Raw genomic sequence first — 25794 nt, forward strand, 5'->3', positions numbered from 1 at the left:
TTCAGTTTTATGAGTTTTTTGGCTTGACTGTAAATTCATTTGGTTTTTTAAAAACGAGTTTGCTCATTTCTCGACTGACACTGTAGTCATGTGAGATAAAACTGCTGAAGTTTCATACTGATAAGATGTGACGATAAGGAACATAGATCAATTTTAGTCTCAGGTACACCCTGGATGCAGAATAAACGTCCTCCAAGGGCAAGTGTTGACGTCTCGATATCGTTGAAAAATATTGAAAGGGGGATCACCAAAGAAGCACAATCTGGTTTATGATTTTATATTCTGATATTATCACATGTTTACATCGTTATCCCATGGATATGCCTCATTGGATATTTTTTTGATACACCGCAGTTAAGTGCAATTATGACGTCACAATGGTTTTTGTGTTAGCGTTATGAAGTAAATTTAAGTGAAGTCCTTTATAAAAACATTGTAAGACATTGGTTGTGAAGAATCTCTCGATTTGTAGTTAGATATGACTTCCGTCCATCTCATTTTGTGTTTTTATCCACTCGCCAAGGCTCGATGATAAAAAAAACCCCACACAATTCGTTGAATAAAAATCAAATTCAACTACAAATAATGGGAGATCCTATGTTTACGTAATATATATTAATGCCTGTGCTTTCTCAATGTACATGTATGTATATCACATAATAAGTTTTAAAAAGACTGCTGAAAGATTTTTCTGGTCTTTTATTCATACTTCAATTAAAACCAAAAAACGATTTCTTAAGGTAGGATTCTTCTCTGGTTTCTAACTAGAAGAATATTCAAAGTACACTTGTTGATATATCTTAAATATTTAGATGTAAGAGATTTAAAAGACCATATTTTTCTTTCCTCATCACAATTATACAACTGTAAATAGAAATGGTAAACTGCGTTTGAAAACTAACAGGGACTATATTTTTGGCGGAATGGTGGCGTATGAAAATATCTTCTTTTCTGCCTCTCAATATTATTATAGAACATTGAATTTATTTATAATTTTTACGCAATCGAAGACTAAACGAAATTTTCAAATGTAAGTTAAATTAATAATAAGGGACATAAGTTTCAAAATATATCAAATAAATAAGATTTTTCACACACACTAGAATTATTTTATCTTTTAAATGCTTCAAATCTAAGTACAGATTTAAGCCAAAAAATCGTAAAAATGTTTTTCTCTCTTAGTAAACGATCAAAACTTAGAGTTTTTGTACCATTTGGTACCTGTATGTGACAACTTAACTATATGTGAAATTGGAGAAAGTTAAATATAAGAAGGATATAAAAATAACTAATAAATCTTTAAAAAATTAAGAAAAGTAGAGGAAATTTGGATTAACAAATATCCAATTTATTTAAATTATCCATGTCAATTTGGTAATATCATCTTATAGGCCCTATATGGTAGTATCTTTTTATGCAAAAAGAAAAACATTCAATCTTTTTAATTACAAGTAGGGATCGCATGATTGGAACCAGTAATTTTTTTTTTAATTTTTAATGTTCAGGAAAAAGTTTATGACCTTGACCTGACCTTGCCTCTAACATTGAACGGTCAAATTTAATCTCACTGATACCAACACTTAGTGATATTGTCCTGTGAAAATTTCATTAATTTTTAATTAAAAAAAATTGAGAAGAATCGATATCCTGCCTTAAATGTTTAAACATTTATTTTATAAAGTGTGAAGTTTCATTCCATATTATTAGTGGAAGTTATGCAACACGTTAAGACATGTAATTGATATATACATTTTTCTTTGTTATGAATCATTCCTACCAACATTGTAACGTCAAAAATACTCTCTCTCTTTCTTTCTCATACCGTCTTTAACTCCTGATTGAAATGTTGCAAACACTTAAATTACACAAGATAAATAGTTTGCTATCAAATATTCAAGTTGCATAAATGACTTGCATATTCAAATCTCTACTGCGTAACCTTCCTCAAACAAGTTCGGCAATGTTCAGTGATGCATAAAAACCGTTCAGTCAAGTGTGTCCGTCTCATTGGACAACAGGTTTATCCACTGTTTAAACTGTGTAAATAGCTGACCAAATCTGTTGTTCTCCACTTCTCCTTGCAACGACACCAAACACGCCTCGTTATGGATTGTACCATGCAGAAATTATTTATTCCAAATATGATTATCTCTGCACGATATCCAAAACGCTTTATGCATTCTTCAACCTCTCTAAAGTCCTTTTTACCAGTCATGACGTATGACACCAGAGATTCACAGTACCACTTTTCTGGTGACGTCAAACTGTACTCTACGTAATCAACTCTACACATTTTTTGAATTCTCTCTTCTATGGCTTCCAAATCTGTTTCTTTTGTCGGCATTTCATATCTGTGCATAAGTTCCACACCCAGGTCAAAGTTCAATAAATTATTACATTGTGTCTTATTTGAAAAGTCAATGTACTCTTTCCTGCAGACCAAATTAAGGAGTCGGTCTGTTGTCAAGTGGAGAATGGTCATACCTTCATCGTTAGCAACAATTACCAGATAATGATGATGATATTCAAAATACGGAATCCAACATTGTCTCTTAACACGGACATGAGATAAATATTTCACATCCCCTTCTTGAATTAAATCCTTAAAATGATCCAGATCACTGACCTTATCCGTGTCCTGAAAACAATAATGCCCATAAATATTTACTTAAGTAAATAATGTTCCGCTCGTTTGCTAGTACACTTTTTTTATTTAGATATAATATGCATACAAAAGAAATGAATATAATGCTACATGTAACTTGTTCGAATTTCATCTTTAATTTATTTTTTAAGTGATGATTTTGAAATTCATTTCTAGCTCGAAAGAGTTCCGCTCAAAAATAACAGTATTTGTAATAAATATTATTCTTTTAAATGAACTACCACATGTAGCTAGTAGAAGTCCGGGGAAAAGTATAATAGAAGATTTCAAAATCACGATGACTTTTTAAAATCAAAATAATTTTCTTTCCAGGAAACTTACATCTGGGTTTTCTTTCAGATGTGGCTCTAATTGTTCTTCTTGCTTGTCCGCAGTAAGGATATCATTTAAATCAGATTCTGTTGAATGATTTTAAAAAATGTCCTGTAAGTTTAATGCTTTTAAAAAAAATGTAATCAATATGATAATAATCCTGAAATGTATGAAATACGAATGCTAAAGCAACATGGATTATAGACAAGTTCAGTTTTCTATATTTTATTTATGGACTTCAGTTTATTTGTCAATTTCAAAAATACATTTTAGTGAGGAATTTGAAAAAAAATAGATAAATAGAGACAAAAAACTTAGTTGACTTAAAAAAATATACTAAAACGATAATTTGTACATGTTAGATGTCATTGTAAAATTTTCAACAAAAATCTAGATGAAAATCACACCAAAATTACATACCACACCTGTTCCGGACATTTTGGTCCTCCTCTATTTGCTGAGTTTTGATTTTTCTTTTTTCCTGTATATCCCTGAAATCTATTTTAAAATGCAAAGTGTTAAAATTCAAGTGAAGCAGAAGAAGCGATGATTATGTAACCTACTAAAAATTAGAGTTTACATGTAAGATTATGTTAAAAATGAAGCATTTTTTTCTGATTCTTTGGAACTATCAAGGTTTATAGGACTCAATACCACAATTCTTACCCAAGACCAATCAATTCGATGAGTTATTATGACTAACCAACAGATTTCAGTATTTGACGAATAAATTGCCAAATATATCCCTGACTTTCTTTTAAAAACTTATTTGATTGTTTGATTTGTATACTTTGCTCGAAATATGGTATTTTGTACCATATTATGACTTTTGCGTGACATTTTTTTTCTGTGATACGTTTTCCAAGTGAGAGTCATGTTTTATACATTAAGTTGATTTTGTATCAATCACAGATCAATTACCCATACATGACGGTATATAAAATAATGTGAAATCAAAAATTTTCATGGGGTTTAATTTTTGTTGTTTTTGAGGTAAGAAAAGACCCATGAATTCATGTCCACCACGAAATATAAATTGTTACATACATAACTACTCAACAATTCTTCATCCACTAATTCAAATCCCCAAGAACCAAGAGATTTTACTCAAACCACGAAAATTTGACCCCACAAAAAATGTGATTTTACAGTATTCAGCATATGAAATTTTACGATCATTTTGACATATGGTTCAGTTATATGTTAAATGTAATTGAATTTACCTGAATAGTCAAGAACATCATTGCTTTGTTTAACTGGAGGGAGATATTCATCGTCTGGTATAACTTTTCCACCATTTGATTCAGGGTAACTATACTTGTCTGTGTTCAGAAAATGTGTATTTATCCCTCCTTCATCTAAAAATGAAATAAAACATATTTCATTACAACAAGGTATGATTCTGACAAACTGCATTCATAGACCTGATCATCTTTAAAAAGGACATATACACTGTATGTTATATCGGGAGGAGGGGGACATGTAGTATGAAAGGAGCAGAGACGGCCCACATAATATAACAAGATAATATTTTACTATTGCAAATGGACATTAAGTGGCTGTCTTACTTCCCTACGGGGAATTTTTTAAAAAAAAATGTTTTTAACAATTTCTGGCTTCAGCCCCTACTTTTGAAAAGGACAGAACATGTCTGAAATGTTCATATATATTGTCCTCTTTTATTATTCATTGTAATTAAAAAAAAAGTAGAATTAAAAGGGATTTTAAATGTTGCAAGCAATGAATTTATCAAAAAAACATATTTTCATCAACCAAGTCAATAAATGTATTTTTTATGTACATGTATCTCCTTTATATTGAAGACGTTTAAAGAGGTGTAATAAATATTTAAACACTTTTTACAATTAAATTTTATCTTTCAATTTTATGGTTTTCTAAATGAAAACAAATACCTGTTAAGCTCCTCCCATTTTCAGACTGTTTCTCTGGGAGTGAATGTATGTCTTTCGATCCCTCAGCTATAATAACTTTTGTATCACTTAAGCTCGGGACACAATAGGTATTTACTCCCAGTCCATCTACAATCATTAAAAAATACATAAAAATTTAAGTTTTATGTGTTTATTTTGAAATATAAATTCAGTGATATTTCGTAATCTTTATTCTTAAAATCTAATTATCACCATCATGATTTTTGATTAAATAACTTAACAATCGATTTGTAATATAAATTACGTAAGGTATTTAGAAACAAAAATTATAATTACGGCACTATATACTTCCAGTGCTCTTTTATCAAAAGTATTGAAACAACATTTGCTTTTTTCAAATTATGTAAATAATAAAATACCCGTTAAATTGTTGCTACTTGCAACTAGATCCTCTCGGTTTTCGGGAAATTCTTTTTCTGGAATTACTCTAGTACCCCCAACCCTATATCTTCTCATTCTGGAGGTATCAATGTTTCCGCCTTGTTTGTCTGAAACAGAAAAAACACACATTATTTGGTATATGTATGTCCAGTCCATAAAATTATTTATAAGCATAAATTATTTAAAAGACAATCGAGTATCATAATACATTTACACTGACGATATACATTCAATGACCTAATGGTTTATGATTCGTAAAAGAATTTTTCAGGTAATTAAGCTTTTCAATAAATAATGAATCTAAGGCAAGGAGTTCTTAAGGCCTTCGGTTTTTTAAATAAGAAATGTAACAAATACGTCTTTTTTCATTTAGATATATCTGTGATAAAATGCTATAAAATTTGCAGCTTTTCTGAATATGAATTTACTTTGAGCTATATAGCATATATAATATTATATATCTTGGAATATATTTATTTCGTAAGACATTAAACTATTAATCATACCAGTGTATGTTTGTTCTTCTTGCACAGTGTTTGAGGCAGCCGATTTTACGGCAGGTTGATCGACAATTACCATTGTCGATTATTTTCTGCAAAATAAAAGAAATATTAATTAATTCTCAAATACATCAAATAGAACATTTCTCTCTTTTTTTAATTTTAATATATAAAATGCTAATATAAAGAGCAATCCGCTCTTTTGAAGTTAATTAGGGTACAAAGTAAGTTAAAAGAAGAATAAAACTGTCAGAATGATACTAATTAATAATTATAATCCTTGATGTTACAATTGAGAGGGTACTTCTACTAATTTAGAGCTTGCAAATATTTGAATTTGAAGAATTCTTTTCGTTGTATTTTAAAGTTTAATCAAATTAGAATCACATTTATTTTTTCCATGTACTCGAGCACGACTATCTAAGGATAAGTCTTAAATTAAGTAATTTGCTATCGTTCTGCAGAAGAGTGCTTTACTTTTAATGGCAAAGGAAATAATAAATTTAATTAAAGAAAAAATTGTCATGCAACAAAAATTTCATTCATTTAACGTCAACTTAATTAAGTAGAACAAAATATTCCTAAAGTATGTTGTATGGGGAAAAAATAGTTTATTAGTTTTCTTATCAAAATATGCATCAATTGAAAAAAAATAAAACATTAAAAAATAATAAAAGATTTATCGAGCGCCAAACTAGGTCACATTATTAATAGGACATACCCTTTCAAGTGAGGACCATAATACACAGATAACATCCTTTTAATAAACACAGAACAGAGTGAAAAAACACCCTCCTGCATCAATTGTTCTTTAACGCAAATGAATTCTTAATCTTACCTCTTTAAGAAAGAATATTAAAGTTTTTTTTAAGAAAACCGATTTTCCCAAATTTCATTCGTGGGCGTTTGTCAACACTGGTTTATATGGCGTGATAGTTTATATTTAAATGCAAGGGGATTCCCGATATAATGTTAATTTATGCTTTTCCCTCTTTCTTCTTTTTCTCCTTGATTAAAAATGACAAGTAATTTAATTAGTAAGACAAGTACATATTAAAACTATTCAGATATTTATCCGGAGAAAGGTCTTCTTTTATATACCACATAGTAATTTTTGCGAGTCCAACAGGTTTTGTTTGTAACATATTCAAAAAAATTTGATTCGTTAATTAATTTCTACTCAAATGAACGAATTTATTCTTTTTTGACTGACTGTTATTTTTTTTATTCTCCTAAAAGACAAATACATCTGTAAATACAGATATACTTCTATATGTATAAACCTTCAAAACAAACAGGGTTTCCCCTCTCTGTTATTTATAGAAATGTAAACAAGTAAGTGACCTTGAAGCGTGCAATGTATAAGGATTGGCTTTTTTCTACTCATTCTCTCTCTCCCTCTCTCTCTCTCAACAAAACAGGATATCTAAGGTCATACTGTTCATTTTAAATTAAAATACAATGTATCAGAACTACATGTATTGTTTCAACGTAATATTGAATCGGGAGAATTTGTTTTAACACTTGAAAAAATTGGATCAAGTCTTGAAGGCACGTGTACTTAAAAAAAAGATACAGTTTTCTACGCTGAAATCAATTCTACTTAACCAAAATACTAAATTAAAAAATCTCTCCTAGAGTATTTTTTGTGTAATATATTTTATGCTTCATTCTTTTCAACATTGAATTTTAGTTTTGTTTACAGTTTGATGCCTTAATTATTTGACGCAAATTATTCTTGAAGCTTAATCCGTCTATCTGTTCAGCAAATAAAATTGCTCCCAGTACTATCAACAAATTTATTCTTCATGATAAATAATCATTCCTTCAGTGAAAATAGTAAACGGCTTTTGATTGTTTCAAATATCCGTCATGTTTGCGTATTTTTAAAAATTTACTCATTTAAAAAGTAGAAAAAATGGTTATCCAAATCAATAAATACATTATATGTTAAAAATATTTAAATATTTTTTTGGTCTTAAAATTTATTTTTTATGTAACTTTTGTCTCCTTCCTGAATACTAATTTTGTAAACATTTCGGTATAGTCAGGGCCATGTATATTTCGAAGACCAATCCTGTCTCTGAGACAGATTTTCTTCATGTTCTTATATTTAAATTTGATGCAGGAGGAGCGAGAGTATTGCTTATTTCTTTCGGAACAGGAAAACGCCCTGTTGTTATTTTTATATAGCGCAAGAGCGATGTCCTTCATTGCTGGTGAAGGCTATATTATTTGATAAAGAAAATAAATTCTTTAAAAACAAACAGGATTCTTCGTTCAAGATGGTCATTAAGCTTTAATACCTTAACATCGCAGTCTTCCAATGAATCGTATAATTTCATTTAAGTCCATGCTAGCCTTAATGGGCTGGAATCCATATTATTTATTGTTATGTTCAATAAGTACTATATATGACCGGCTAATTCAGACATGCAGTATATATACAATATTATTGCACAATTGTTGTAGGAGTAGGATTTTTGTTTTTCACTTATTTGATTGACTGGGTTCTGTTCTAAGTCAGATAATACCTTAAAAGAAAATCGACGTCACGAAAAATGGCGAAAAACATAATTATCTATTTAAATGGATATCATTATACACACATAATATTTTTAAAACAATTTAAATGTGCATATATTACATTTTCTTAGAATTAACATTGAAATCTTTCACACTTATGAATTAATTTACGTACCTTTTTTTAAAATATCAATGATGATGATCGGCCAATGCAGGCATAAAAACCATATGTACTATGATGAAATGTTTGTTTTGAATGTTTTTTTTCTTCAAGTAAATCATGGCATGATTATCTTTTTTTAATCCCTGGGAGTTTCCGGCTCATTTTTCTTCCTTGATAAATGATAATCGAACAATTAATAAAGCAAATATATCTTGGTTGAAAAAAATATATCACACTACGTGAAAAATATCTTTTTAGTAAAAGATTATTATGCTATTAAAACCAATGTTCCAGCTAATACAAATTTTTCTGTCAAGACAATGCTTAAACTTCATAGATCTATGATTACTCCAATCTTAACTTATGGTTCTGAAATTTAGATAGCAGACTAAAAATATGATTTATTATTCTCAGATTATTTCCCATTAAAAAAATACAACAGATTTTTAAAGACATTTTGGGTGTTCATAGAAAATTATCTAATATTGCCGTTCTGTATGAGTTGGGACAGTCCCCACTGTTTTATTTGTGTTATGAAAATATGTATAAATCTTATTTAGGACTGAAAAACTTAGAGAGAGAAATGATCATAATGACCAATTAGTGGTGTCTGCATTTAAGGAAGATAAAACACTGGGGTCTAGAATATCTTGGCAAAGAAAACTTTATACTCTACAAGAGAAATTGTCTGAATATTCATTTGACATATCACAAAAAAAACTTTATAATATAAATTAGAGGAACAGCATAGAAACAAAATCAGTGAACAATTAAAGCACATTTAAAAATCGAATTCTGGGAAATTAACTTTTAAAAGTAATATAATTGATTTAAATGAATAATAATTACAAATTATCTAGAATTACCATTGAAGAAATCTGAAAGAACAATCCTAACAAAACTACGAATTATTGCTCATACACTACATATTGAAATGGGGAGATACTCAAGGCCAACTATTCCTAGAGAAAAACGTGTATGTCATTTTTGTAAATTTTTTAGTGTAATTGAAAACCATTTTGTACTTTATTGTCCCAATTATGATCAATGTAGATAACAACATTACGATTTATTATATGATTGAATAACTTCCTTCTCTCTGATTGGCTGAAATCCAACTATGTTAGAAAAATACTACGTTGTATTGACCTGCACGTGACGTTCCAGGTCAATACAAGGAATTATTGCAGGTCAATATAAAGAATTATTGACCTGTTCCATTTTTTCTATTACGATGTCTTCTTGTTGAAATTTCTTGTTAAAACTTTCAATTAAATCAAAGAAACAGTTTTGTAGGAGTTTGCTATCATTTAGTCATATAATAAAACAATTATTGCTGTTTTTAGGTCAATACGATGATTAAGCCACCTTCGAAGTACAATATTCACTTCGCCCTTCGGGCTCAGTGAATATTGTACTCCTCAGGTGTCTAAATCATCGTATTGACCTAAAAAACAGCAATAATTGTATAATATTTAATGCACAATGTTACATGAAGGAAAACCCTATTATTGACATTATCAATCCTACAAGTATTAGAACTGCTAGGAGAGTTTGTAACTTTTTGAAAAAGTGCTTTCATATTAGATAAAAAAAACAATCAACAAACCTGATATGCTTTCTTTGATATTTTATTTTATGTATGTTATTTGTTGTATTCATGGCTATATGCCAATGTATGATAGTGTTGGCAATAAAATGAATTGAATTGAATAAACAACATAACAATTCGTTGGAGTCAAAACAGGCTTTGGTTGTAAATATTTATCAATAATAGCAGCTGTTATATTTACATTTCCAATGTCTTTGTTCGAGATAAAATTACAAATAGTTTATGTACTGTATTTCTCCATCAATGTACTGGTTCATCGATAGCTACGGTTAAAAAAATCACGTGCAGGGCGGGAAAAATAGAGACAAGAAGCGGGGCTTCTAGCACTTTGACGAAATAATTACCATGTACCATGTATTACCGGTATAAAGAATGACTGTCAGATTTTTCGATTTCAATGATGATAAAAGCTTGATGCAAATTATCATGCAAGCCACTCTATTTATCAAATCATGAAATCGAAAAATAAGACGCTAAGCAACAAGTATAAATGGAACAATAACTCTTGGTAGAGATTGGTAGAGATTGGTGCACAAGGTCTAAGGGAGTGTTTTTTTCTCTCTCTCTTTAAAATCAGCCGAACAAGATATCTAAGGTCTATTTATATACATTTTTTTTAAATCAAATGCAATTTCTCCAAAATCATCATCATAAGATGTAATGATAATTTCATATTTAGCTCCCAGCAAATTGATAACACACTTTTAACTGTTATCAAGTCCAGAAGGGGCATTACAGTCTCATACACTTGAAGAAATCCTTTAAAAAATGTGCTCTTTATTTTCTACATAGATAATTACTTTGCCTCGTTTTCTATGTTTTGTTCTTTTAATTATTGATAACTAATCTTTTGAACAATTTAATACATGTACCATAAGTTTTATGGATAATATTACGTAGAGTCACGAGATCTGAAAAACCATTAAAAGGTTTAATTGTAAAGTAAAAGCGTCTGTGGCTCTCATTTAGATAAGTAATGAAATCGTTATAATGACTGACTGTTGAGAACAGATTCATTGAAATAACATATTCTCATGGAACTCTAACTGTCAAATATCCGCGATTGCAGAAAAAATTTAAGATTCAATTGGAACAGATTTGGGTTAGCGTAAATTACGTTAAAATGCAATGCTATAAATTCAAATACGTTGAATATTTTAATAATTAATTGCAATTACTATTAAACTGATTTTAACAATGTAATTAATCATTCTCAATTACTTTAAAGTATGTTAATAAAGAACATAATATTAGTTTTTCCCCAAAAAATGTAGAACAGAAATAATTATATATTGAAGCAACAATATTATTTGATTGGACTTTTCCTACGGCCCTTGGCAGTGTTTATGCTGTCAACATTATCGGCCATTTAATTATTGAATAAAAACAAATTTCGCGGTCGAGGAAACCAAGAGTTATCATATGACTTCCGTAAGTTACATCCTTTATTTTCAGGTACTTTTAAACTCTCCTTTAGGTTAGACGACACCTTTGTCTAACATATATATAATTTTCTTGCGATTTTGTCCTTGTATGGAGGTCCGTGCTTGGTCTGCCCCTATTTAGTATTGTCTCACGGACTTTTGATCTTGATTACTGTTCGTTATCTCCATATGTTTCATCCTTGAAGTATCGCTACATTTGCAATTTATGAGTTTTATCACCAAAAAATGAAGTGTCCTTGTGGACACTAATGTCTTGTCCACAATACCACCTGATGTTATTTTCTGTATACATATTAACCTTCTGAAATATCTGGAATTGTTCATCTTATAATCATTCCTTTGGTTTTTTTTAATTTTGAAGACAAATTAAAACAAATTAAAAAGTTTAATCAAATTTTGACTAAATTCAGTTCTCAGATTGATGACCAGTATAAATGGCAAACTTATAAGTTTCCAATAAATTTGATTTAAACTATATTTTATTTACAAATGTAAATATGAGTAGGATTGTGCAACAGCCTCAGCCTATTTAAGTCCTCTCTTTGCATCAAGGTCAAGGATAATATATGTACAGAATTAAAAATAATAACAAAAGAATATACAAAAGAAACAAAGCGAAAATGATTTAAGTAACAGAAAGTATCAAACTACAGAAAATATAGGAAAAAATACAAAGTAGTACCGGTTTGGAGACATTGAAAAATGTTGTATCTACATATGTATATGACAGTGTTTTAGTTTCCAATAAATGTTAATGGTTATGTATTTTCTTTATCAAAATATTTCATGTTTTATTTGTAAATTATTGTATTCACTTTAAGGCGCAATTTCTTAGAAATCAATTTCTTTTTGTGTGTGTGTGTGGTTTAAACACCGGTACCATATTCAGAATACTTTCATATCATTCTACATTAACAAGATAAAGTCATATAGATATGAATTGTTACGTCTTGATTTTGAAAGAAAAACAACTCTTCACGGTTGTCAAAAGATAAGCAAAAACTTAGGAGTTATTTCTCTTTATGGCATGGCATGATAGGTAAATTCAGATAGCTAAAAATTAATCTTGGAATGTTGTCTGCTTAAAATATGATTAAGATAGGTCCTATTTAATGATTAAATTAGGGAGTGCATACAACTGCAACCTTGACCGTGTGTAACGAATTTAGGCAACGCTTTTTATAACTTATTCTCTCACCCAGATTTAATTTAACTAAAAAAAGTTGTTTTATTTTCGGATTCATTTGCTTTTTAAATCTGATAGTAATATTTGATAGTTAGGGCGCTGTATACTGGCTTTCTATTATGGTTGGAGGTTCCACTCAAATTTTTACTTCTGTGAGAAAGTAAATAATTATTGCGGAGAAAAAAATACTTTTAGTAGAGTAAGAATATTTGTCGGTAGCAGTTGCCAGTGTTATATATTCTTACTGCAGAAAAAACATTTGCAGTGGAACAAAAAAAAGATAATTGAGATTAAAGCGGCCAACCTTATTCTACCGTTACCGATACATTTTTTCTCTCTTCTGTTTTTCTTTTATTACCAATATTTTTTTTCTGTAATTTGATTCTTTTTCTGTTACTTTGTTAATTTTTTTATTATTATTACTATTTGTATTATAATTGTATTCACCTTGACCTTGATGTAGGGAGAGGGCTAAAATAGGCTGAGCCTGGTGCCAAATACTATCCACCTTTACATCAGTAAATAAAATATTGTTCATCATGAACATGCACATCTCAATGATGTGGCTGGTAAAAAATATAAATAAAACAACAGACGTCATCCATATAACAACTTATATCTTGGATATTTAATTTTGTAAAAATCTATTTTTTTTTATATGTTTACGCTATCATTATCAAGGAAACTCTCCCATAAACGCAGTATCTTGCAAACTTTAAAATTATTTTGAAAAACTCAAACCAGAGGCCTAATTGAATATATTTACATTTGAAAATGCTTTCCTTTATATAACACTAATGAAAGCAATGCGTATCTATAGCTGTATAAATACAAGTACGGGGTCAAGAGGTCATGGATGTGCGTACGTATGGATAAACGTTCAATGTTATTTTTCAGTGACGTCATAAAGGGTCGACGCGCGTTCAGTGGATTACATACATGCCGTTGGGTATGAAAAATAATGCATTTCACAGTTTAAAAGTCACAATCAGGCAAATTTTAAGTATGAAAAAGTCACAAATGTAAATATACATGTAAGTAATAAGGTATCATTTTAAAACATCTATCGGGCTATAAATACGGGTTGGTACGAGATTAAATTCATCATAAAGTAGGCCTTTCAACTAATTTTTCAAGTTGCACATATATTAAAAACATTTCTTTGATAGATTTATAAGTACATGAAATTATCAAAAAGATAATAACTTATGCATACATTTAATACAATCATTAAAAAAAATGATTATTTATCATTGAAATGTACGATGTTGTGTTTTGAGGAAAGATAACTCAGGTGTGAAAAATGACCAACTACATGTAAGTGCCGATTTATGAGTTTTCGTTTATAGGAATGACATATAGGCTACTTCAGCATTGGTATTGTTATGTACACAATAGGGTTCCTTACATTTTTTTGTACACAAAAGCGTTGACCAAAAGAAGGAGAATGTCTTCACTCTACCTGAAATAACAGGGTCAAATGAATGGGGAACAGACTATATTCAATATTTTTAACTCTCTTTGACGATTAATTGTTATGAGGAGCGAAAATATAATGACATGTTTTTTTGTGCGCACTTTTGCGCTTCCTATATAAATATATATATTTTTACAAGTAAATGCAAGAATTACTTATCTTATCTGTGTTACCCAGCACAAAGAAGAACGACCGAGAATTAACATTTTATCAGGTAAGAACTAAGAAGGAGGCTAGATTTCACTTTTTATTTTAATTAAGAATTTTACTTTTATCTAATTAAACGGTGTCCACAACTATATAGTAAATAAATTTAACATTAGTGCTAAATTTTAAAACCACTGCATTCTATTGACAGCAAAGAAACACTTGGGAAATGCTAAAAACTGACTTGCGTATAAAAAGTTAGATACCTCGGGCCTGCTCTAAACAAGTTTCAACAACGAGTTATCATTCATAACAGCGAACCCTAGCGGCAGTTGAAAGGCTTACATAAAGCCCTTGGGTTCTGTGGAATTTAATCTCGTGACCAACTCGTATTTATATCCCGACAGATGTTTTAAAATGATACCTTATTTCTTAAATAATTTTCAATTTTTTTCTTATAAAGAGAAAAGAAGCTATACAGTTTTTGCGGTGACGAAGTAAATAGACGAAAACCACGTGCCGCTATTGAATCGTAAACACGTAGTAGAGAGTCATGCTTTGTGACTCATTCAGTTGAATGGAGAATACGTGTGACGAAAACGTCGTCACGTGTTGAAAATTGCCTTCCATATAAGGTAGTGTACCACTGTATGAACCTTTAAAACAAACATTGTTTCTAACTCAGTATATTTATAGAAAGGGGAAAAAATAGTGACCTTAAAGCATGCAATTTCAATGTCTATGGATTGCCTTTCTTTGTCGCAGGTGCTCTTTTCCACTAAACAAAACAACACACTCGAAAGTCAGACTATATTCATTTTGAAACAAAATACAATGTATCCTAACAACTATAGTATATGTGTTAGGTCAAACTTAAATAGCATCGGAGAATGTTTTTAACTCTTAAAAAACTTTGATCAAGTCCGGAAGGGTTATACAGCTTATATACTTATCAAAAGATAATTATTTAACACGGATATAAATTCTACTAAACCAAATATAAGTAAAAGAATTCTCGTAATTAAGTATGTTTTTGTTGATTCATCCTTTCTGTTTCATTCTTTTTAACATTGATATTTTGGTTTGTGAAAAGTTTAATACCTTGTTTAGACGCAAATTATTACTCTAAAACATAACCCACTTTTTCAATGAATAATAATAATCCAAATACTCTCAAATAATTTATCCAATAATTGTTCCATCACTGAAGATAATAAACGATGTTTGTTCACGTATCAATTTTGTTTGCACTTCTTTACAGGATTCCTTTCTCACTTAAAATGTGAATTGAAAAAAGTGATTCTAAACCATTGTAAATAATCAATTAGATCTTATATAAATATTGCATGTAGTTGAGTATAACATTGAAATTTTTCACCCCAAGAAAACCATTGTCAACCGAGGCGCAGCCGAGGTTTACAATGGTTTTCGAGGGGTGAACATTTTTAATGTTACACTCAACTACATGCAGTATTTATTATATTATACTGAATATTTTATACAAATACATTTTACAGTGAACCGTGCGCGCATAAATTCCGCGCAGTCGCTATTTTTTGTAATACCACCCGTCGTCAAGCAATGTTGACTGTTGCTACGCAGGAGGGCGTGGCTTCATTATTCAGCGGGTAGTAGTGTTTTTTATCAAATGTTTCTCGACGAATCAGATTCAAGTAATTTACATGAAAGTATAATATATTAAAATATCTCAGGTTTTAATATTCATTTCCAGAGTAATGTTTGTCGCCTTCCTCAATACTTATTTTGTTCACATCTCGATACAATCAGTACCATGTATTCCAGAGACCGGTCTGAAGTCAGATTTAAGTACTATTTTTATATTTAGGTGCACGAGGAGCTATAGTATATTACTATTTTTTTCGGTAGGGGAAAAGGTTCCTGTTGTTAGCTTTATATTGCACTAGAACGATGTCCACTCTTGCTGGTTAAGACTACGACATTAAAAAAATAAATTTCAGGATGCTTCGTACAATTACATTTATTTACTCAAAAGCTTAAATACCTTTACTATCACAGCGTCCCAATAAATCTAGCATATTCATTTAATCAAGTCACTGCTAGCCTGAATGGGTTGAAATCAAAACTCGTTATTGTTATGTTCGATCCCAGGTAGCACAAAACGTTTTCATAACATTATATTCGGGTTGTAAGGATGTTATTCCAAAACGTTTTTGACATAACGTTTGAAAAATGTTTTTATAACGTTTTATCTAGGTTATAATGACGATTTTAGAAAACGTTTCTCAAAAACATTTTTAAAATGTTTTTTTATAACGTTTGATACTGGTTGGACGGAAGTTTTTTAAAAACATTTTTGCATAACATTTTTACATGTAATGATATTAGGAATAATTTTTATTACTTAAAAAGCATAGTAAAAAGTGTTTTCACATGCCATTGTTTGGGGGAAAAAATATTCTTAAAAACTACCGTATGATATTAAGAATATATTGCACAGTATGTGGTGTATTGTGTCACGTTTACTCAAATTTAAAAAAAAATTAAATTGAATTAAAATTGTAATTAATTCTAGGTACAAATGTTACCAGAAAACATGAATATAACATTGTTTTGAAATGTTTGGAAAACATTGTTAAAACGTTATAGAAACAACAAACATCTATATAATTCAATTTTAAAAAAAATACATTTACTGATTTAGCATTTACTTTTTTGTTTGTTTGTTATTGATTACTAGGGGATGTCTTTTAAAGCATATTGAGGGGGGGGGGGGGGTTGGACAAAAAAAAATTTTTTCTTTAAATTCAGTTCTTCTTTAATTGTTTTATGCCACATTCCTAAAAACATTGTGAAAAAAATGTATTAAAAGCCGTTTTTAATGTATTTTTCTAAGATGTGATGTAGTTCAACAAAGTAAGGCAGTGCATTTTATTCACTTGTGTTGTTTCCTCCTTGATAATGTGTTTATCAAAAGTTAATTGAGTCGCACAGCGGGATGCCGTGGTTAGCGCTCGCTCCTTGCTGCAAACTATTTCCACGTGATCTATATAGGTCAACTTATCAAGATTTTGAAAAACCGGGCAGCATTTTGAAAGACAAAGAACAGGATTAAGGTAATATTTTACATCATCGTATGGTATGTTGAATTTAAAGTAGTATTCAATATGTATACATATATTAAGAAATTGTATTATAGTAGTAAGTGTATGTATAAGCCTAAATCATTCCTTGTAAATGGTTTGAACATTTCACTGATATTTGAACTGGGCGGGTAATTTGTTGTTTTTGAAGTAAACTGATCATCTAAGTTTATCATGATTGTGCATTTACATAAATGTTTTATGACTTGTGTCTAGTGTGAGTTTTGTTAATTAATGTGAACTTCATGTGTAGTATAATAACCCCAGGCTAAGAGATAAATTTTAAAATTGAGAGCTTCAAAACATGATTTGATTAGATCGAGTATGTTTGCGAGGGAGAGAGTGTGTATGTGTGTGTGGGGGGGGGGGGGCTTAACAAGTTAAATACTTCTTTGAAAATGTTAAATGATTTGTATTTATATTCAGTATCATGTATATATTCACAATTTACAGTTCTTGGAAATAAATATCATATTTCATTTACAGCGGCTGTTTGCAAAGACTAAATATACCTTTTTAAAGATCACATGTAGTGAGAGGAATTTGACATAATAAGGTTTGCTTAGGCACACCATGCTGGAGGGATTTACCAGGGTATTTATTTTTTTAAGGTATGTTTGAAGTTTCCTGACAAGAATGTATTACGGAGATAAATTTATTTAGTATACAATATATATTTTATAGAACTTTTGCCCAAAACACAATGTTGTCAAAAAAAAACAACAACAAAGTTTATTTTTTTTATAAATAATTTTAGAAAGACTTTCCTTGTATTTATCGGATGTATGACTATATATAGTTTTAATTCTTCTAATGCATGGATATACATGTATACATGTATTTTACGAAAATGATTTGCGAGATTGATCATTCATTTTGTTAATTAAAGTTTTTCTCTAAATCTTTGTTTTTCAGAAGAATTAAAACAAAGAAGTCCAAGTGATCCAAATGCCAAAAGTGCCAAACATGATTTTCAAAGGAAGAAGGATATTGTGATTTTTTTTTTAAATTTCAATTGTGACAAATCTTTTCTGTTAAGAAGACTTTTATTGACTGTGCGGATGTTTACAACAGTTCATGGATTATATTTGTGTAAAAAATCTAAACTAATTAAAACTGTAGGAAGTACAATGATTTTTATGTTGTAAAATATTTTTAAACGATTTAAAACATATAAGAAATGTTCTGAAAACGTTTTTAAAAACGTTTTGAAAACGTTTTCAAAAATGTTTTCAAAACATTGCAGGACAATGTTTCTGAAAAACGTTATGATAACGTTTAAAAAACCATACAAAATAACGTTGTAATAACGTTTTAGAAAATGTTTTTATAACATTTTGAAAACGTTTTTATAACGTTTTAATAACGTTGTTGTGTTACCTGGGATATGCACAGTCATGTACTATGATCGGCTAATTCAGGCATGAAGTATATATACAATAGAATTTCACAATTGTAGGAGGAGTTTGTTTTTATTCATTCATGTGATTGGTTGAGTTCTGTTTAGGGCTGTATTAATATATCGAATAGTCGATATGTGTCGCTATTAAAAATGTACATGTATCGCATCGAAAAAAAAAAACCCCATACATATCGAACAGACAGATTGGCTACTATTTCTGTGGAAAAAGTGAGGAATTTCAATTAGGAAAGGTTACAATATTTAATGTTTTGAATTAAGATTGATCAATATTGATATACATGTAATCATTAAGGAGATAGCATATCTTAAATTAATATTATAAAACGCATACACATCGTTATTTGACATGCATGTTGTTTTCACAGTAATAAAAAAGTTTGAATTTGAAGTGCATACGCGTTGGAAGCAAATTGAAAGTGGGGCGGTGGCTTATCCAAAGTGGGGGGCTAAATCAAAAAAGGTAAACCCCATTTTTCAATGTCTATATAATGTATATATTTGCAAAAAACGTGGGCCCCCTACCCTCCGCCCCTTTTTTCCGGTTCCGACGCCTATAAAGTGTAATTTGTTATTACAGTGAGACAAGTACTACGAAACGTTTTAAAACAATTTTTTTTAAATTCAAGCATTAAACTTTTCTAAAGACTTTTAAAGAAACCAATATATCGCTTTAGAAATATCGCATCGTATCGAATTTTTTTTGTTCAATACACAGCTCTAGTTCTGTTCTAATTCAGATAACACTTTTAAAAGAATGGCTTAAAAAACATGCGGATTTAAATGGATACACATATAGCATGTTTAAATCTGCAACATATATGAAAAAAAGTACGTACCTCTTCTCTTTCTTTTTGTTAAAAATATCAAATTTCTTAGAGATTATGGACGGCCAATGCAAGCATTAAATTCGTATGTATTATGATGAAATATTTGTAATGAATGTAAATGGGTGTGCTTTTCTATTTTAGTCGTTTGCGGGGTTTCCGTCTCATTTTTCTTCCTTGATGCATGAACGATTGTCAGCGAATTGATAAAACGTATTGAAACTCTGGGTTGTGAGATATCAATATGGTGAAAAGAAAAATCTTTTTTATAAACAACATAATAATTTATTGGAGTCAAAACAAGTTTTGGTTGTACATATCATTCAAAGATAATTGATATAGTAATATAAAGACTGACTAGCAACACCACCTCACTACTAATTGTCGGTTTGCCGGGGTTACTTCTTTTTGAACTTTCCCTGTGTATGAAAACAGTTTTTAGTAAATGTCAAACAACTATATCTTTATTCTCTTCAAAGCTTAGCAGAGTCTAAAAAGACTAAAACCAGATTTTAGATTTTAAAACCTTCCAAACAAGAGATCGATACATGTGGTATTTCCCTACTGCTATTTATAGTCAAAAAGGATTAACTAATGGGCTAAGGATTGTCTATTTGTCTCTCTTTACAAAAAGCCATACAAGATATTTTAGGCATCTTTATCTTTGTAAAATCATATACAATGTCACAAAACTAATCATCATTGTATATAATAATTCATATTCAGCTTCCACCAATTTTTAAATAAATATTTAACTCTTATCAAGCTCAGAAGGGTCATTTTAACGAACGTAATACATGTATAAATAGAATCATACAATTTAAGTAACCCTATCAGACCAAAAAAAAAAGACTTAAATAGCGCTCGTTATTTTGTACGTAGATTAATTTGTTTTGTATTTCAATGTTTTGTTCTTTTAAACATCGATTTTAAATTTTTTGAACAGTTTAAAACCTAAAGATCTACGAAATTTTTATGCAGAATCATAAGATATAAAAAAATTAAAAGGTTTATTCAATTAAAAAAAAATCCCGTAGCTCTCTCAAAGAAATGTAATAAAATCATAAAAATGCCTGACTAAACAGATTCCGTGAAATCACAAACATGTATTCTCGTGAGATTCTGATGGTCAAATATCCTAGATTCCAGGAAAAATTATAGATTTGATTGAAATTAATTTCAGAGTTAGCATAAATAACATTAGCATGCACTGAAATAATTTCAAGCACATTGATTATTTTGTTAATTACTTGCAATTGCATTTGAATTTAATTTTAAAAATATACCGGTAATTAATTATTCCAAACTACCTTCAAGATTTTAAATACAAACCTATTAATTACTTTGTCTCCCCCACCCACCCCAATAAAATAAATAAATAAATGAAGAACAATTCAAGTTAAAGTTCAGCATTATCTCCCAAACCAAAATGCTGGTACACTGCATGTACATGGGGTACATTAATATCATAGATACGCTTCAAACAAACTAGTCAGATGTAAAATATATATATATATATAAATAAACAATACGATGTACATGTATTGTACAAAATGAAAAGAGGAGGAAACAGATAATAATGAAGATAGTTATATTTTAAGGAGGACAGACAGCGTCATAAACTCTTAAAACAAACATACGTAATTTTTTCAGGATTTTTTTCGTTTTGAAGTTGATATAAATTCTGTGAATTTAATAACAGAAATATGAATATTTTAAACCCCAAAATAATTTGATTTGATTTTTTTTACTACGGCCCTTGACAGTGTTTAAGCTGTCAACATCATCTACGATTATTTAATAATTTATTGGTTGATTTATTTATCAAATCATTTTTTTTATAAAGTTCATACCACCACAGATGTAGCAATTTGATGTCGAGGAAACCTTACCTTTTTTGAATACGAAATTTTATTTGCAAACAAAAGTAAATGGGAAAAGGCAGCAGGAAAGCCTTTTAGTCATTTCCCTTCAAGGTCAATTCAAGGTAAACATACACTCTATATAGGTATAATATTAAATAAAGAAATATAGTTGAAAGAGAAACATAAAAAAGTAATAGAAAAATTACAACTTAGCACCGGATAGGAAATGATTGCAGATGAAACATACAGGACAGTGTCAAATAAAATGCTTGGTTGCCGCGATGTAAGCATGTTTTGCCTCAAATATTTGAAAATTAATACCTAGTCCATGATTAAGACTACTATATAAAAACAAATAAAGTTCATGAATCTGATCACAATCAATAATATTTGACCTTGAGTTCTTACATGTATATGACTGACAATAGTTACATCTTTGATTTTCATGTACTTTTCAACACTTCTTTAGATTGAATGACACCTTAGTCCAATATATATATAATTTTTCTTGTGAATTTATCATTGAAGTATCGTGAGATTTACAGGACTTATTCCACAAAATAACCTGCCCTTGTGGATTATTGCCAACAATACCACCTGATGGTGTTTTATTATTACACTGTTTATATAAACAGTCTGGAATTTCTTGAACTGTTCATCTTACACCCATTGTTTTATTAATTTTAAAGAATCTGTATCGGGGCTTAGTATAAGTGATGAATATCAAGTTTCTAATAAATCGTGATGGTTCTAGATTTTCTTTGTAAATTATTGAAGCTATTTAAAGGCGCAATTTTGTCGATATTAATTTCAAATTAATGCAGTTTTAACATCCTATGAATGATAATTTAATGGCTAATAACAGTAGAACAGTATATCTATTAACAGTAGAAAGTCGGATAAATATGCATTGTTACGTCTTGATTTCGAAAGAAAAACAACTCTTCGCGATAGTGAAAGATATAAAAAATGCAAAGAAATAAGAGTTATTTCTCTTTATAGTGTGACTTAGGTAAATTCAGATAGCGAAAAAATTAAATAATGTTTGCCTATAAAAAATCGAAGATTGGTCTTAGTTAGTGTTTATATTAGGGACTGCATAAACATGCATATGTAAACTCTGCTGTGTAACAGGAATATATTGGCAAAGCTTTTTTTTCCGGATTTTCTTTTCCAGTCTGATGAAATATTTGAGAGTTGGACGCTACACTACATTTTACTATGGTTGACCGTTCTACTCAAATTCTTACCTGAGAAAGGAAATATTTTTTACCAGAGTAAAAATACTTTTTAGTAGAGCAAAAAAGAATTGTGAGTAGCAGTGACTACGGTGTTATTCACTGACGTAAAACTAATTTTAGTTGAGCAAACAGATAATTGAGACTCAAGCGACCAACCTTATTCGACTATTACCGATACATTTTTCTCTTTTGTACATTCATTTATTACCATCATTTTTTCTGTGAATCGCTTCACTTTTCTGTTACTTTGTTCAATTCTAGTACATTATTTATTTTGTACAGTGTGCCTTGATGTCGGGGGAGGGCTATAATAGGCTGAGCTTGCTGCCCAATCCTATTCACCTTAAGATCTGTGAATAAAATATTGTTTAAATTAAATTGCTGATACACGTAACCGTTCATGAACATGCAAATTTCAGTTATGTCACTGCATAGAGATTCTTACTAAAGCACTAAAAATGATACCCATTTACGATACATTTTCACTATACAAGGCTGATCGTTTTCAGATTTCCTTAGTAAGTAAGAAATTAAAAAAAACAGATGGCACCCATATAACCACTTACAGTAGGTCTTGTATATTCCAATTATTGAAAAGTATTAATTGTCTTGATATGTTGACGCTATCGCGTTCAAGGAAAAACTCCCATAAACAGATGAACTTAATATTTTGCAAACTTTGAAATTATTCAGGAATAAAATCTAACCAGACGCCTATTTGAAATTTTAATTCTAATATTAATCCTAAAATTGATTTTTATAAATCATATATTGTCATTTTTTTATTTCCTGACTATTTCTTTTACTTTTTCAAAAGGTTAACCCCCCCCCTTTTTTTTCTTAAAGGTACTCTTTCAGTAAAATTTAAAGCTTGATTTCAACAGTCATCTTTAAAACAACAAAAACTGTACCACAGATACACTGTAAAAAATGTGTTTAGATGATAGACACTTTCCTAAGCACTTTCTTGTCACACTTTTTGGGATGCGTTGAAATTCTAAACACATTGAATTTCATTACGTGTAACGGAAAGTGTTTAGAGCCAAAACACTTACATGTTTAGACTTTAAACACTTTACAAAACATGTTATGATACATGTTTACAAACTAAACACTTGGATGTTTTCGTTGTCTTCCTGCAAGAAAACTGAAAAAATAACAATTGTTTACATTTTAAATTTTATTCAATGAACATTCAAGCATGGATTATTTATAAAGAATTTTAAATTAAATATACATTATATTTTTACACGCTGGTTTTAATTCTAACCAGATTAGCAAGCAGTTATTCCTCATGTCTGTATCAAGTTTAACTTCCAGCAATTTTTCACTGAGCAACACACGCATAATTTGTTTTCATCTGTGACCGTCAGTAGGTAATCCACTTGTTATTATTTGAGAATATTTTAGGTTGTTCAAAGCTATAACGAACAGCAGACTTCACAAAACTCAGTTTCCCCTAGAAAGTAAGAAGTGTGGACTTGGAGAGTCAGTTTCTCTGATACGTGTATTTCTGCTTTCAAGTTCGATGTGGACCATATCCTGTAAGAAAGAAATTCAAAATTTATCAGAATATGCTCCTCACTGGCTGGATTTGTATAACCTTTTTTGTTTACATGTTTGATAGCTATTATTGGTTTACTTTCATTGAACCTCGTCTATATAACCACTATTTAATATTGATACTGTTATAGATATTATTGATATTCTAATATATAATGTACTCCTTTCTAGATTTCAAAAATGCAATATATAACCAAAGGTAATCTTGATCTACAACTACATGTGCAAACGCATGTCTATTTACGTAGCCCATCTTGGTCAATTTATGTAAAATAAAAATAATAGTTAACATACCTTTTATCGCAGTAATGTTGCAGTTTAAATGCATTTCACAATCTCTTCATGGTTATCACTTTGATTAGCATTCACTTCCTTTAATCCATCTTCTTTAGCTAACATTGGGATTTCCTTTGTTTCGATAACCGCTCTATTTATCATTCGAATATATATGCGTCATTTCCGGGAAGATAACTCTGTACTTCACAGAAAAGTGTTCAATTTCTAAACATTTATATCTAAACATGTGTTAAATCTTAACATCATTTAGATATAACACACGTTTAGACATAAGTGTTTAGCCGTTAAACACAATCTAACACACGTTTAGACCTAAGTGTTTAGCCGTTAAACACAATCTTATACATGTTTAGGTCAAAACACGTAATGGAAGTGTTTATTTTCTAAGCGCTTTTTTTACAGTGTACATGTACAAGAAAACACTATAGCTCCGGAATATTTTTCTCTTACAGCAATGGCTACTAAAAAATTCAACTTGTACTCACAAAGATAAAGAACAAACATGCTCGTTTGTTGAGATTATAAATTTACTTACATTCAAGGTAATCTAACAAGAACAGGGGGTTTCACAAACGTTTCTCCAGCTTGGTTCTGTGTATCTTTGGATGCGTGTCTTAATCAAACATCATCTCCTAAAGTGTGTATTTCCTGGCCTCTGAGTATTGCATATTTTTAATTTTAACTTACGTCATAAGTACTTTGTTTATAACCTAGAAAATAATATATAAATAAACGTGGTACATGCATATATAATTAGATTAAAGAAACTATAAATACATATAACTATTAATGGGAATCTGATCAAGAAACAGAAGCAAAATAAAAATATATTCCTTGCCATTCCAGTTCTACATCTGTCGATTTTTATGAAATTAAAAACATAAATAGATATTTTTTTCTTGCTGCTATTTTATCTACATAAATATGTTAGTTCATAGAAAAGCAGTTTTACCAAACCTGAAGTTTGATAATCAGCGTGACATACGACGTTTTTTTTGGGGTTTTTTTTTTTTGTTTTTTGATCGTAATACATGTATAATACTCTTGGATAAATAATCAGCATTATTGTTTTTGAATATTTCAAGTTTAACAA

General features: G+C 29.7%; 1 protein-coding gene and 1 long non-coding RNA gene across 4 annotated transcripts; both read right to left on the reverse strand.

The window, feature by feature from the left end:
• Positions 1–746: 746 nt before the first annotated feature.
• LOC134281312 (uncharacterized) lies at positions 747–25298 on the reverse strand. 3 transcript variants are annotated; one of them, XM_062763797.1, is made up of 8 exons: positions 25237–25298; positions 5817–5902; positions 5289–5417; positions 4891–5016; positions 4201–4335; positions 3398–3475; positions 2987–3063; positions 747–2638 (listed from the first exon to the last, which is right to left on the reverse strand). In XM_062763797.1, the coding sequence occupies exons 2-8, from the start codon at positions 5887–5889 to the stop codon at positions 2021–2023; spliced, it is 1236 nt and encodes a 411-aa protein (XP_062619781.1). In that variant the 5' UTR covers positions 5890–5902; positions 25237–25298; the 3' UTR covers positions 747–2020. The 3 variants fall into 3 exon arrangements, with proteins under 3 accessions (XP_062619781.1, XP_062619782.1, XP_062619780.1); XM_062763798.1 differs by lacking the exon at positions 25237–25298 and adding an exon at positions 8512–8580; XM_062763796.1 differs by lacking the exon at positions 25237–25298 and adding an exon at positions 6532–6607.
• On the reverse strand, positions 23731–25099 carry LOC134281313 (uncharacterized). Its single transcript, XR_009995055.1, has 2 exons — positions 24699–25099; positions 23731–24383 (listed from the first exon to the last, which is right to left on the reverse strand). It is a non-coding gene; the product is annotated as an uncharacterized LOC134281313 (long non-coding RNA).
• Positions 25299–25794: the final 496 nt, after the last annotated feature.

This window comes from Saccostrea cucullata, unplaced genomic scaffold (assembly GCF_032062105.1).
Source record: "Saccostrea cucullata isolate Sc308-1 unplaced genomic scaffold, CSIRO_AGI_Scuc_v1 ctg393, whole genome shotgun sequence".
Lineage (NCBI taxonomy): Eukaryota > Metazoa > Mollusca > Bivalvia > Ostreida > Ostreidae > Saccostrea > Saccostrea cuccullata.